The sequence below is a fragment of the Callithrix jacchus genome, chromosome 12 (genome assembly GCF_049354715.1).
Source record: "Callithrix jacchus isolate 240 chromosome 12, calJac240_pri, whole genome shotgun sequence".
Classification (NCBI taxonomy): Eukaryota; Metazoa; Chordata; class Mammalia; order Primates; family Cebidae; genus Callithrix; species Callithrix jacchus.
In genome coordinates this window covers 90,699,662-90,714,757 of record NC_133513.1, presented here as the reverse complement: position 1 = coordinate 90,714,757, position 15,096 = coordinate 90,699,662, and the positions used below count along the sequence as shown (strand labels likewise).

Genomic DNA, 15,096 nt, shown 5'->3' with positions numbered 1-15,096 from the left:
AATGCAAGGTCCCAGCCTACGGAGAGCTCACATTCTAACAGGGGAGATCAGATGCATTCATACAGAGCTTTAACACAGGCAGAAAATGATAAAGGCCATGAAGAAAGAGGGAATGCTTCCAGCAGGATGGTCCAGGAGGGCATGGAGGACCAGGAGGTAGCACTGAGTGGGGTTAAACCCCAGGTAGCATCGCATCCAGAACTAGGAAACCCAGGGGCCACTTGAAGGACAAGGAAGGTCGGCTGAAGGTAGTTGTGTCCCTGCCCCTTCTCCATCCATCAACTGCCCTTCCCCAGGCTGCCTATAATTCATCCATTAGAGAAGGGAAAATCAATATTTACCAATGTGAATTAAAACCCAGGCAGGGAACAGGCAGGGTGTAGGCTGGGTCTGGGAGCAGAGAGTGGCTCCCTGGGCAGCCAGGTGACAGCCCATGCTCATGGGGACCTGGGGTTGCTCAGTGGACAGAATGAGTCAGGTGGGCCTTTAGGTCCAGGGGGCCTCTGAGACCCTGACAGAGCAAGCCTGTCTCCTCTCCTGCAGCGTCATCCGCAGGGAGCATGGAGACCCCCTCATCGAGGAGCTCAATCCCGGCGATGCCTTGGAGCCTGAGGGCCGGGGCACAGGTGAGGGGCATCTGGGGCATCTGGCCTGCATTGTCCCCTTAGCGCTGTTCATGCCCTGGGGTGAGTGCAGGAGGGACGAGGCAGCCAGTTTCATGGCAAAGCCTCTCCTGTCCCTGCCACACTGAGGGCTGAGATTCAAGAGCAGTGGTGAGAGTGAAGATAGGGGAACCCTGGGGACTGCCAGGCAGGAAGCAAAGGAGAGGATGGGCCACTACCCCAATCCCGGGCTGATGGGGGCGGGGGAATGGTAATCTGTGGGTCTGTGGGCAGGAGCCTCTCTGGCTTTGCCGTGTGGGGACGGAAAGGAGAGGAGTGACCCCTTCTGCTTTTAGGAGGAGGATCTTCCCATTTGACCCCACCCCTCTTGGCACTCAGCTTGTTGTCAGAGCACTGGGACAGGAGTCCCAAAACCCAGCTCTGCCACTGCCTCACTTTGTGGTCTTGGAAAATCAACACTACCTTCTGGGTCTTGTTCTCCACATCCATAAAACTGGGATGATTATATCTGTCCTCTTCACATCTTTGGGTTATAATGAAGACTAAAAGGGGCCTTTATATATGCAAACACTTGATAAATTGACAAAAATATCTGTGCAAATATAACAGATGTGTATTATTCAAACCATAATAGAAAGACCAGAAAGAAGTGCATTTGGTCTGAGTAATTTGCAGGCACCCTCTCCCTGCAAAGACCAGGTGAAGGAAGGAAATGTCTGTCACCTGAGTCCTATCATGGGGCGGCTGTTAGGAAGGAGAAGAGATGGGTGCCAAGCCCAGCCTTCCTGTCCCGGTGCTGTGCTTTCTCTGGCTCCCACTCCCAGGGCTGTGGATACTGCACTTGGCTGGGAGCCCCTCCCCTCTGTGGGTCTCCAGGATGATGGCCAGAGGTGAAATCTGCCTTGTTTGTAGGGGGTGTGGTGACCGATTTCGACGGAGACGGGATGCTGGACCTCATCTTGTCCCACGGAGAGTCCATGGCTCAGCCGCTGTCCGTCTTCCGAGGCAATCAGGTGCGCTCGGACCTCAGGAGCCACAGATCCCAGCCCAGTGTGCTCTCGGGTACCTCGGGTTGGTGAGGGCAAAGCGCTGGGTGCTGCCTTGGCCAGCATGGCGGGTAATGGCATTCCCGGGCCCTGGAGAAGGAAGGAGGTAAATTCCAAGCAGCACAGGAAAGCTCAGGAAGGGCCACCTCCGGAGAAGCCCTTGCCTCTCTGCCTTCCACTCTCATTTCTCTGCCAAACCCTGTGCCCTGAGGCCCTTGGATTTCGTCTCCTTTGTCTGCCGTGCCTCTCCGTCATTCAGCCAATCTGTCTTTGCTTCATTCATTTTTCTTGCCTAGCTTCCTCTTTCTTTTACCCTGCCCGCTTTCTTCTCTACCTCCTTCTTCCTCCTCTCCCGCTCCTGTCCTCCCTGGCTCCCTGCTCTTCCCACCCACCAGGCTGATGCCCACTCTGTGTCTGCCTCTCTCCCTCCCTGCAGGGCTTCAACAACAACTGGCTGCGAGTGGTGCCACGCACCCGGTTTGGGGCCTTTGCCAGGGGGGCTAAGGTCGTGCTCTACACCAAGAAGAGCGGGGCCCACCTGAGGATCATCGACGGGGGCTCAGGCTACCTGTGCGAGATGGAGCCCGTGGCACACTTTGGCCTGGGTGAGTCGGAGTCTGGTGGGGGATGGTGAGCTGTTATCAGGACAGCAGGATGCTGACTGATCCGGGATTCACATCCTGAGCATTCTTGGGTACCGCTCTACTGCGACAGCCATGGTGGACACCAGCTACTAGGGACAAGCCCTGCTCTGAGACGAGCCTGAGCTCAAGGAGAGGCAAGTGGGAAGAGCTGGTTAGATTTTCATGCGTCTCACTTGCAGGAGTCCCCACCCCAGTGCCTCTGTGGAATTAGTTCACCTTGGGGTCAGAGTGTTTAATCCTCCATTTGTTCAAGGCTGTAACCTTGTTCAAATGCTGGTCTGCACCAAACGTGTCCAAACCAGCTGTTTCCCTGGCCTCTTGGGAGCTGGTTCAGTCTTGAACAGAAGGCTTGGGAAGCCATGCATTCTCAACGGGAGTGAAGTCACCCCAAAGGGGAAAGAGTGAGTTCTTGGCAGGGGTGGGGGAAACAACAAAATCCTATGTTTTTTATATATGCAAAAACATCAGGCGCCGGGTGCAGTGGCTCATGCCTATAATCCTAACGCTCTGGGAGGCTGAGGCAGGTGGATCCCTTGAGCTCAAGAGTTCAAAACCATCCTGGGCAATATGGCAAAACCTCATCTCTACCAAAAGTACAAAAAACATAGCCAGGTGTGGTGGTGCATGTCTGTAGTCCTAGCTACTTGGCAGGCTGAGGCGGGAGGATCACCTGAGCCCAGGAAGGTAGAGGCTACAGTAAGCTGTGATGGCACCAGCCTAAGCTGGAGTGAGTGAAACTCTGTCTCAAAAAATAAAAAAAGCATCAACATACATATAGCACATAAACACATATACAGTATACCTATGGCATTAATGTCACTATCACTACACACCTATTAGAACAAAAATTAAAAATAGCAGCAATCCCAAATGCCGGCAAGGATCCAGGTAGCTTCTAGAGATCAGAGAAACTGGATCTCTCATAAATCGCTGGTGGAAATGTAAAATGGCTTATTTTAAGAAAACAAAACAAACCTAAGCAAACAACTACTACTCTATGACCCAGCTATCATGTCCCAAGCCATTTATCCCAGAAATAAAAACTTACATCCACAGAAAAACCTTTCCATTCGTTCATAGTATCTTTATATTTAATAGCCCAGAACTGGAAACAACCTGGGTGTTAATAGTTCAAGCAACTGCGATACAGCCTTTCCATGGAATATTATTCAGCTATGAGAAGTATAAACTATTGATACGTGCAACAGTTGGGTGGATCTCCAGGGCTCTATGATGAGTGAGAAGAAGGGAGAAAAAGCTCATCTCCAAAGGTCATGTACCGTAGATTCTGTTTACATAACATTCTTGAAATGACAAAATGATAGAGATGGAAAACAGATAGACAGCTGGCAGGGCTTAGAGATGGTGGAAGGGAGAGGAGCAAGTGGGACTCTCAAGGGCAGCCTGAGGGGATCTTGGTGGTGATGAGACAGTTCTGCGCCTTGGTTGTGGAGGCTGCTCGGATCTACACATGTGTTAGAATGACACAGAATGATACACATGCCTCATGCCAGGGTGTCTCCCCGGGTATGCAAGCTGCAAACGTGGGGTGAAACTGGGTGAAGGGCACAGAGGAGCTCTCTGTACTATCTTTGCAACTTCCTATGAATCTATAATTATTTTAAAATACAACATTTTAAAATAAATGTATGGGGGGAATCGGGGAAAAAGTCTAAAGAGTTTTCTGGCAGGGTGAGGGGATTACAATGATGGAAAAAACATTGGGAAATGTGGCAGGAGTCGGGGATCCCAGAGCGGCTTCACTAAAACGCCGTAGTTCAGAAAGCACTGAGTCAGGAAGGGCTTCACTGAGCTCCACTCATTCCCAGGTTTCAAATCAGACACCTTCCCCAGGTGTTTGCACCTGGTGAGGTGATATCATTTTAATATAAAAGGAATAGACACTATGGTCTCAAATTAATAAATACAAATGTTAATATTATACACACATCATATGAGCAGAAAGAAAACTGAAAGGAAATGCAAAAAGTGAGCACAGCGATTCTGTATGAGTGGCTGGATTAGTAACTCACTTCTTCCAGACGCAGCGCCAAGCACTTCACTCTTATTACTCCATTTAATCCTCATGACTACCTTGTGAGATGAGCAATATTATCCGCATGTTACTCATGGGAAAACTGAAGATCAGAACAATTAAGAAACCTGCCAAGGTCACATGGTACTTAAATGGCAGAGCTGGGATTCAAACCCAGGCTCCCTTGAGCACATGATTTTTATTTTCTTCCATGTTTTGTTGTGTGTGTGTGTGCACTCCAGTTTTTATAGGGAACACATAATGTTTATGTGTAGCCTGAAAAAGAAGCAATAAATATTTAGGGGACCCAGGCCCTGGTTATATGATCATTTTCTTGGGCTATTTCACCCTGGATAAGTCAGCCTGAGGTTGGAGTGTTTGTCACTCCTAAGGCGGCTATGTGCTAAGCTGGCCCTAAAGGCACAGGACACCTTTTAAATATAGTCCTGTCTTGCAAAGTAGCAGTAGCCAATACTTATCAAGCAAGTAGTATGTGCCAGGCACTGGGCTGAGTGGTTTGCCTAAGTCACTTGGTTTGATTCTTACAACTTGAAGAATCGGGTATCATAACCCAGGTTTTATAGGTCAGAAAACTGAGGCTGAGGTCAAGTAAGTTGTCCCAAACCACACCTCCACGGAGTAAGGAGAGCTGGACTTGGATCCCACCTCCTTGAAGCCACGGTCTGAGTTCTCGACAGTGACTTACCACCTATGGTAGCTGCTTTGTGTGGCCAGCCAAGCACCAAGGTGGCCGCCATGGCATCATAGGTGGTTGTTTATCCAGGTGTCTGATTGGATATCAACTCTTCCACCCCATTGTGTGGATAAGGACATGGAGGCTTACCTTGCAAATAAATGGCAAGGGCAGGATGGGGGCTGAGGTTCTCCTGCCCCACATCTCAGGGGCTGCCTCTGCTGTTTTAAGAGGTGTGTTAGGGGCCTCACTTGGCCCTTTCTCTGGCCAGAATCTGCCCTGCCAAGAGAATAGAATGCTTTTTTAACTGGAAAGCTCAGCCGGGTTGTGTGTGGGGTGAAGGGGGATCAAGAGCCCCTTCTGGGCCGCCTGCCCCCCATACTCAGGGTTATGTACAGTGTGCCTCATCAAGAGCTCCACCTGGTGCCAGTCCTTGCTATTTTGCAAGGCTCTGGGATTTGTTCTTGGTCTGAACTCTGGCTCAAACTGCTTTAAGGGGCCTCCTGGCAGACTCCTCTCTGTTGGCAGCATCCATTCCCAGCAGCACTGGAAGGCAGTTGGGTCTAGGGACAGGTCCCTTGGGTCACAAGGCGCCTCATCCGGTGGCCAACCCAGCCACCAGGGACATAGCGAGAGTCAAGAGGCTGGCAGTTCCATCCCTGCAGCTCCAAGGCCCCTCTGGATCTCTTATGAGTGGAACTCAGCATAGCCCTTCCTGACTGAAGGGGGAGCCGGCAATGGAGCAGGAGTGAGGGCATCAGTGGAGATGGCCAGCTGGAGGGAAGGACTGCAGGAAGAGAGAGCAGGGGAGACCGAAAGACAGAGATGGGCCTGGGGAAGACGGAGAGAGGCAGAGACATGGGGAAAGAGGCAGATCAGAAATGCCCCCTGCCCTCCAGGCTGGCAGTGGGGCAGAAGGCAGACAGGCACGGGACTCTCCTGCGAGGCAGATCTGGACACACTGCCATACTGGCCCCATGGCCATGAGAGGACCCAGGCAAGAGAAATCAGTTTTGTTCTGGGCAGCTTCCCGGAGGAAGAGGGACTGGAATTGTGTCTAGTACAGTAGGAGCTTAGGAGGGGTGGACAGGGGCCTAGGGAGGCCTTCCAGGGTGGCATGGCCAAAGGCCCAGAATTTGGAAGATCCAGTCCAAAGAATGGGAATGTTTTGGAAAACTTCTTTTTTCTGATTATAAGAATAATGCATATTGACTATAGGAAATTTAGAGAATTATTTTTAAAAGAAGTAAAAATTACTCATCATCTGACCACTATGTTTGGAATATTAAGGAAAAAGCAAATGTTTCTTCCTTCACCTTCCCTCAACACCATTTGATTCCTTTAGTGACTACATATTAACGGAGCACCTACTGTGTGCCAGACACTAAACTGAAGATCCTTGCCACAAGCCATCCTACGTTCCAGTAGAAGGAACTTATACACATAATACACATAGTAAATAGGTAAATGTATAAAATGGTAGAAGATATAATGGGCTATGAAAAACGAAAATGCAGAACAGAGGAATGGATTAGGAGTGCCAAGGGGAAGGGGCAAGGAGCAGTTTTCCAACACAGTGGTCTGGGTCGGACAGGCCATGCTTGTGATAAGCTTTTATTACATGTCATATGCACAGGAACGCACTTACAGATATATGCTTCTTGGCAATTTTCAAAACCAACATAATGTTACTTTCCAATTGTTTCCCCGCCCCGCACCCTTAACCATATGTCCAAGCCTGGGTGCAGTGGCTCATACCTATAATCCCAATGCTTTAGGAGGCCAAGGAGGAAGGATGGCTTGAGGCCAGGAGTTCAAGACCAGCTTGGGCAACATAGAGAGACCTGCACTCTACAAAAATTAGCCCAACATGGTGGTGCAAGACTACAGTCCCAGCTACTCAGGAGGATGAGGCAGGAAGATTGCCCAGGAGTTTGAGGCTGTAGTGAGCTATGATCACAACACTGCACTCCAGCTTGGGTAATAAAGTGAGAGCCTGTCTTATATGCACATGTGTGTGTATATGTGAGAGAGAGAGAGTGTGGGGGGAGGTGCATGAGAGTGGGTGTGTGTGTGTGTGTGTATGAGAATGTGTGTGTGTATGTGAGAGAGAGAATGTGTATGTGTGTGTGTGTGTGTGCGTGTGTGTGTGTATGCACATTCTGGACAGCATTGTACATCTGTGCGTATCTCTTGTTTCCTTTTAGTGTCGAAGAGTATTTCACTATGAGGCAGCACTCACAGTCATAATCTATTTACCAAGTCCCCTCTGGATGGACAGTTAGATTGATTCTAGTTCTCAGCAGTTGGGGTGAGAAGTGGGGATGTCTACAACATGAATCTGAGAAAGGCCTGCCTTGAGTCCTACATGTAGCAGAAGTAGAGGGCAGAGTCCAGCCAAGGCTGTCCCCAGACGAGTGGGCTGAAGGCGAGGGGCCAGCGGGAAGCTCCCCGTCCAGCACCCACAAAGCTTCAGCTCACCTGCCCTGCCCCCTTCCTGCCTCCACGAGTCATGCTCTGCCTCCTCCGGACTTCGCAGCAAGGTGTGGTGTGCGTGTGTGGGTATGCAGACATGTATGTGAGTCCACACATGTGCCTTTCCCAGACAGCCTCAGCCTTGCCCTGTGCATATCGCGTCCCAGAGTAACAGACCCTCACCAGTACTCCCCACCTCTGTCTGCAGGCACTGAGTGTCAGCATTGGGGTTCCCAGAGGGCCCACTGTGCTATATAGAGCTCTCACAGCGACATCTTGTTGTGGGGTCCCCTCTCAGTGGACCCTGCCTTGCTCAGTGGAGCCCCCCACCACGTTCTGCAGCCCCTCTCCACCCTGGCCTGTCCCTGCTCCTCCTGGGTGCAGGGTAAACGTTTCTGCTTACAGCCCTTATTGACCACTCCCCCACTGCCACCCTGGTTGCTCGGAACCCACCCCCAAGCTCCACATGCCACCCTCCACTTCTCAGCTGGCAGCACGCCAAGGCAGCCCACTCCCAAACCTGGAAAATAAAAACAACACCAATCATCTATTTGCCTCCGCCAGGCCCACTGGGAGTCACCCTATCCCCCACTCTCACCCCTCCCATTGCTGGTGCCCCAGCCCCACCCCCACACGCCACCGTCTTTTCAGCTAATTGTTTGCAGGTGACTCAGAGCTGCCTTTCGGCTGGCTGGTGCTCATTTAGGGAAGGGAAATTCAGTGGCCCACATAAAAATTGCTTTATTAAAGTGCAAAAATATTCTACCAACTGTATTCCCACCATCTGTTTTGTTTGTAATTCTGAAAAGTGCAATTCTCTCTGCCTCCTTGGCCTCTGTCCTTTAAAAGCTGCCAGAGGTGACTCACTGCTGCTCATGACCTCGTGTCATGAGCTGCTGGTTAATGAGGGGTGCTCCTCTGCTCAGCCCTCCCCTACACACAGGCCTGGCAGGCTGGCCAGCTTCGAAGCTGCTGGTGTGCAGTATCTGGGAGCCTGTCCCCCTCAGTCATGCAGCCCAAGAAAGACAAGATGTTATGCAGACCACCTGGGCAGAGGGATGAGCTGCGCCTAAGGACAGGAGACTGGATGCCAGTCCTAGCTCAGACACCTGGAAGGCACTTCACCTTGTCAAGCCTCAATGTTGACATCTGGAGAATGGGGATAAAACACCCACCTCTTAGGCGTGAAGGCTCTGAAGTCCCTCCCCACTCTCCTCTGATACACATTCTCACACTCTTTCCCGCTGGGAACTTCTCCCCGATCTTCAGATGCAACTTGCCCTTCCATGCTGCTGTACCTTTGCCCACACTGTATCCTCTCCCTGGAATGCTGCTTCTTTCCCTTCTCTGCCTCACAAAGTCTTACTCCTCCTGCAGTACCTAAATGAAATGACCCACATCTCTCACCACATGGTAGCAGTGCTGTTGTGGTACTTTCCCAGCTTATAGTAAGATCGCTTGTATTCACTGTTCCCATGGGAATCATCAGAATGGGGCCTGGGTCTGTCTTATTCACTGCTGAATCCCAAATCCCTGTGCAAAGCCTGGCATACGGTGGCTGCTCGGTGTGGGATAGGGTGGGCAGGGTAACAGGAGCACAGCAGATACAGGCTCTGGGATGTCTCAGTCTTAGCTGGGCGATTCACTGCACCTCTCCATGGCTCTGCCTTCTCATCTCTAAGGTGAAAACGATAACTTTGGCACCTTCCTTGTGGAAAAGTTTCAATGCATTAACATCGTAAAACACTTGGTACAGCTTGGGGCATGTTGTCAGTGTTCACTGTTATTACCAGCACCTGAAAGCCCTTTGGGAACTGCAGGGAGACCCCATGTCTGAGAGCTGATGGTGCTGGGGAGGCTGAGGTGAGTGGTGAACTCCTGCTCCAGGGTAGAAAGGCTGCGCTTCCTGGGAGTGGTAAGGCTGCCAGCCAGCACCCCCATCTTACAGATGAAGCAACTGAGGCCCAGAGAGGATGCCGAAGGCAGCAAAAAACAGCAGCAGAGGAGGGAGTCCTGCTGGTTGTGCTTTCTGAGGCCTGCTTATCTCATAGCCCCAGGCACCCTGTACCACGTCTGGGTCTGGAGGAAGCTGAGGAAGCAGGACTCAAAACTATGTGGGGCCAGGCACGGTGGCTCATGCCTATAATCCCAGCACTTTGGGAGGCCAGGTAGGGTGGATCACCTGGTCAGGAGTTTGAGACCAGCCTAATGAACATGGAGAAACCCCATCTTTACTAAAAATACAAAATACAGGTGCATGCTGTAATCAGGAGGCTGAGGCAGGAGAATCGCTTGAACCCGGGGGGGCAGAGGTTGCGGTGAGCCAAGATCGCACCGTTGCACTCCAGCCTGGGCAAAAAGAGCAAAACTCCGTCTCAAAAAAAAAAAAAAGACTACCACATGCAAATCTGTGATTGTCTATGAATATACAGTGACTCTTTTGAGTCCTTTGTGGCCCTTCAGTCAGGCTGGAAAACATATTCCTGTAGCTGCTTCTGCAGGCTTAGGTAAGAAACATTTGCTGTTGTCTCCTTTTAATGGCGAATGTTTACCTTTTACATGTGCCACTTAATTTGGGCACTGTGCACCCTGGAAATGCCAAATCTCTTGTGCCTCAAATTTTTTTTCTATTTCAAATTAGAAAAAAACTCTGACCAGGTGTGGTGGGTTATGCCTGTAATCCCAACACTTTAGGAGGCTGAGGCGGGTGAAGGCAGGAGTTTGAGTCCAGCCTGGCCAACATGGTGAAACCCCGTCTCGACTAAAAATACAAAGATTAGCCAAGTGTGGTGGTGCATGCCTGTCATCCCAGCTTCTCAGGAGGCTGAGGTAGGAGAATCGTTCAAAGCCAGGACGCGGAGGTTGCAATGAGCCAAGATCCCTCCACTGCACTCCAACCTGGATGACAGAGCAAGACTCCATCTCAAAAAAAAAAAAAAATCTGTAGTTGGCACTCCCCAGTCCCATTTTCACCCCCATTCTGCAGAAGGAATTCGTATAGATTGAGGGATTGATAAGAAATAGTTTCTTGCTTGATAAAGCAAAACCCAGAACAGTAAGTTTGGGCCTGGAAGGAGGGGGTCTCCCTCTGGGAAGAGAAACTGACCTTTGAGGACAAGCCTCTGCCTCCGAGCCTCTCCTGTTGCTGCTGCCTGCCATGCCCGTGAAGGCAGGAGCTGCTTCTCCATGGACTCTTCCGAGTGTAGCCTCTGGTCCTGGCCCACATAGACTCACAGCATGGCAGCAGTAAGGCTGGGACATTCCAGTGAGACTCCCCTGGAAGCCAGGGTGGAAGAACAAAAGGAGACCAAATACGGGAAGGATCTAGAAGCTGGGGTTGTGGCTCACCAGGCGTAACTCCCTCTGGAACCCCTCTCATTGCAGATCCTCCCACCAGCACCCCGGCTCCCTTCCCCCATGCCCACACAATGGTTTCTACTCGTAGTCTACACAGAGATTCTCCTCCAAGTTTGCATGTTGCCTCCAAAACCCCTTTGCTAAAATATGGGAACCCCTTTTATACATCAAGATATTTTGCCCACTACCCTCCACTCCCATGGTAGCCATCATCATAATATTCATTGGTGGATAGTAATGGCCAAAAGCGAATATACATTCAATTGCAATTTTAATTTGTTTTCTAACAGTATCTACATATGTTAGGGAAAATAATAGTGCATATATGTGGGTGATGGATTATTTAGCCCGGGAATGGTGGTTGGGGGAGTGTGTTGATTTCGAGGCCCCCTGCAGGACCCCATGTCCCCACATCTGCTCAGCCCTGGTGGGTGATAGAGTGAGCTGTGTCTTCCCCCGTCTGTGCCGGGCCCGACCCTCCTTCCCAGGTGCTGACCTGAGAGCAGCCTCTCCCTGAGGGTGAGGCCCAGCCCCCACCTCCTCCTCACTCTGATCCATCACCATTAGCCTGACCTTGACACAGTGACGGCCTGTTTCCTTACATAGGGAGCTGGGGCCAGCTTTGATGGTGCCTAAACATCTGACAAATCTTTCCAGCCTGCTTTCCATCAATTATATAGCACGTTGCTTTAGGGAATGTGTGCGAATGGATTCACTGTGAATGTCTCTGAGCTTCCCGTCATCTTCCGTAAGCATCTTAGATTTGTAGAATGGGCTTTCTCCCCTGTCCTCCACCTGCCAGCTCTTTATCACTCCATCTTTTCTAAGGTTTGGTTTTTTTGTTGCTTTTTTTTTTCACCCCTAGAAACAGAGTCTCAATATGTTGCCCAGGCTGGCATTGAAGTCCTGGGCTCAAGCGATCCTTCTGCCTTAACTTCCTAAGTAGCTGGGATTCCAGGCATGAGCCCACCATGCCCAGCTCTTTTTCCAAGTTTTTATGTAGGGCTCAGTTCAAATGCCCCCTTCCTAAGAGGCAGTTCCTGACCACTGACTAGAGAAGGCCCTGGCAACCCCAGCTCCTCCTTACCTCCTGGCCCTACTTTGGTCAATATCTGACATGATTTATTTGTTCGTCTGTTTGCTTGTCTTTGGAGTTAGGGGTTCCTTGAGAACAGGGGTATCCCCAGTGACTAGAGCGAGCCTGGACCCTGGAGAGCTCAGTAAATAGAAATGCAAGAAGCATTCCCAGGATGACAAAGCCAGTTAGCTGCAAAGCTGGATTTGTCCCCAGCTCTCCCATCCACTCCCCGGCATGCTTTTTCCAACATACCCGGTGAGATTTGAACCCCAGACTCCAAAGACAACTTGCTTATCACAGGCCTTACTGTATCCTCCAATCCAGCCTTCCAATGCTTGGCCTGTCTGTTAGAACGTAAGTTTGAGAGCTGCTCTATCCAACATGGCAGCCACCAGCCATGTGTAGCTTTTAAATGTAAATTAGTCAGAGTTAACTAAAATTGAAAATTCACCTCCTCAACCACACGAGTCCCACTTTAAGGGCTCAACAGGCCAGTGGCTACTGTACTGGACAGCACAAATGCAGAACATTTCCATCCTTGCAGACAGGTCTGTGGGACAGCCTTGCTCCAAAAAGGAGAGACCTCAAATCTGTCTCATTCACCATTTCCCTAGCACTTAGAACAGTGCCAATTCATGCCTTATTCAATGGATGAATTTGTTGATGCTGATACTTCTGCTGAGAGCCTCCTGCTCTCCTCTGCTGCTGACGCTCTCTCCTTCTGTCCCTCAGGGAAAGATGAAGCCAGCAGTGTGGAGGTGACGTGGCCAGATGGCAAGATGGTGAGCCGGAACGTGGCCAGCGGGGAGATGAACTCGGTGCTGGAGATCCCCTACCCCCGGGATGAGGACACACTTCAGGACCCAGCCCCCCTGGAGGTGGGCAAAGGCATCTGGGCCTCATAACCAGAAAAGCGGGCACCACCCACAACCCCACGGGCTGAAGCTGGGTTCCCAGGAATCTGTAAACTCAGCCTCTAGAGTGATGGAAATCTTGGCAAAGCAAAGGCTTCATGCTGATCCTTCCATTTGTAGTTTGCACAACACCATCACACCCACGTCTCTTCTGCTTCTCACAGAAGCCCTGGTGTATTGGCAGGGCAAGCATTTTTGCACCCCTTTTTCAGAGGAAGAAAACCGAGGTTAAGAGAGGAAACCCACCAAGGCCCACCAAGGCTGCACAGCCAGTTGTAAGCAGAGTTAAGAGATGACCCCAGGTCTCCTGCTTCCCTCCTGGTTCTTTCAAGTCTCTGACAAGACCTCTTGTCGCCCTAGGGTGGGACTCAGAGCCTACAGCAGGGCCCCTCTAGGGGCTCTTTGAGGAGCAGTCAGTCCTGGACCCACCTTGGCAGTGTCCTTCCAACTCTGATGGGGTTCACTTGGTGGCAAGTAACAGGAACCCACCCAAAATCACACAAATGAAGGGGACTTATAAGAAGGGTTACTTGCAAAACTCAGGAGAGCTCAGGATGAGTAGGAACTGTGGCAGCTTGATGGCCTTAGCCCTAGAAGCTCAAGGACCTTTGTCAGTACACTGGCTTTGGGAGGAGAGGGGGCTTCTCTTCCCCACAATCCCCATCCACCCACCTCATTCGTCGGTATGGTGGATTGACATTTTGTGTCGTGTGTTACATTTTGAGTCCCCTGCCCCACCCCAGGCTGCTGTCTCTGAGACCCCCATATGGGCATGGCAGAGCCCCCACAGTCTGGCAGGACCAGCTCCCAACTCTCGAGTCTCTGAGTCAATTTGTTCAAATTCTTGCTGCAAAGCCTTGAGTCTTCTCTCCTGCTGGGATTTCCCCCCATCGGCCCTGGCCAGAGAGGTGGGACACAAGCATGGCTGCGGGTGCTCACTCGTGTGAGGGGGAGGTTCTCGGAAAAGGGGGTGTGGGCAGTGAGCAGATGCCTCAAAAAGCATCTCCCAGCCCTCATTACACTTTGACCTGACAGACCCAGCCTCAGTCTCAGGGCAGTGCTACAAGAGGGACAGGTTCTGTTGGGCATCCCAGCTCTGGCACGTGGATCCCCTGCGCGGGGAAATGAGCAAGAGTCTGAACTGTATCCATTCATGGCCTTCCCCCGGGGCTCTTATTCTCAGCGAAAAGGAAGGGTTCTACAAGGGAGGGGGATCTCCCCAGGCCCAGAGCTCAGAGAGTGGCGCCTCACACTGTGGTTAGGGTGATAGCTGCTCTGTGGCCATGACTAGGAAGGGAACCTGGGATGGGATCTTCTCAACTCACTCATGTCTCTGCTTCTGCCCACCTTGCAGTGCGGTCAAGGATTCTCCCAGCAGGAAAATGGCCATTGCATGGGTGAGTTGGCTGCAGGCACCAGGGTGTGGGGCAGAGGCTGGAATCTCCCTGGGGAATGCCCGCCTGACCCATGGCAAGGTCCATTGTGCAAGAAAGGGGTGGAAAGGCAGACAGAAGAGGGCGTTGTTTGTCCTGGGACTCCAGATGCCAAGACAACCGCCACATGACTCACCAGGGTGAGAGTTTTGTCAGTGACCCACAGGCTGAATCACTGTGGTTCTGGGAACTGGCAGTGCTTTCCTGCCATGAGTACCGAGAAAGTGCACATGGGAAGGAGACATGCCACCACCCTGGCACAGGGGAATAGCCACACACCATGGCCAGCCAGTGGAGCAGGAAGCAAGGGGGCTGGCAGACAAGGGTGGGCATTGCCAAGGGCATTGGGGCAAAATAGTGTGTGGAGTGTGGTCACAGTGTGGAAGAAAGACTGCAGCCTGGTGCAGTTCTGGGGCAGGCAGGCAGCTGCAGCACTACCAGGATGGCAGCTCCTTGAGGGTCCAAGAACCTTCTGAAAGTCTCCAAGGGCCTGGAATGGGAAGGGGCAGCCTAGAAGCTTAGTGTCCAGGAGACCTTCACCCCAACACTTGCCATCCCAGTGTCCAGCAACGAGGAGTCAGGCCAAGGATCTCTCCTTCCTTGAACACTCATCCAGCATTCTTCCCAAGCCTACTCTGCAGCCGCTCATTAGCTCTTTGCTACTGAGATACAGGAGTAAACAAGACAGATACCACTCTCAGGAGCTGAAAACCAATGGAGAGCCACACAAGTAGACAGCTGACAACCACAAAGTGTGATCACAGCCCAGACAGGGGAGGACAGGGGCTTGGAGCCTA

The 15,096-nt window shown here is 51.3% G+C and overlaps 1 protein-coding gene across 4 annotated transcripts in view; it reads left to right on the top strand.

Annotated features, from left to right (window-relative positions):
- CRTAC1 (cartilage acidic protein 1) overlaps positions 1-15,096 on the top strand; it is a 161,034-nt gene that overhangs the window by 128,755 nt on the left and 17,183 nt on the right. For all 4 annotated transcript variants that reach the window (XM_035268685.3, XM_035268688.3, XM_035268687.3 and 1 more), the window contains exons 9-13: positions 544-626; positions 1,536-1,636; positions 2,106-2,274; positions 12,685-12,830; positions 14,221-14,263. In XM_035268685.3, the coding sequence (XP_035124576.1) occupies positions 544-626; positions 1,536-1,636; positions 2,106-2,274; positions 12,685-12,830; positions 14,221-14,263 (542 nt within the window). The remainder of the gene's footprint in view (positions 1-543; positions 627-1,535; positions 1,637-2,105; positions 2,275-12,684; positions 12,831-14,220; positions 14,264-15,096) is intronic.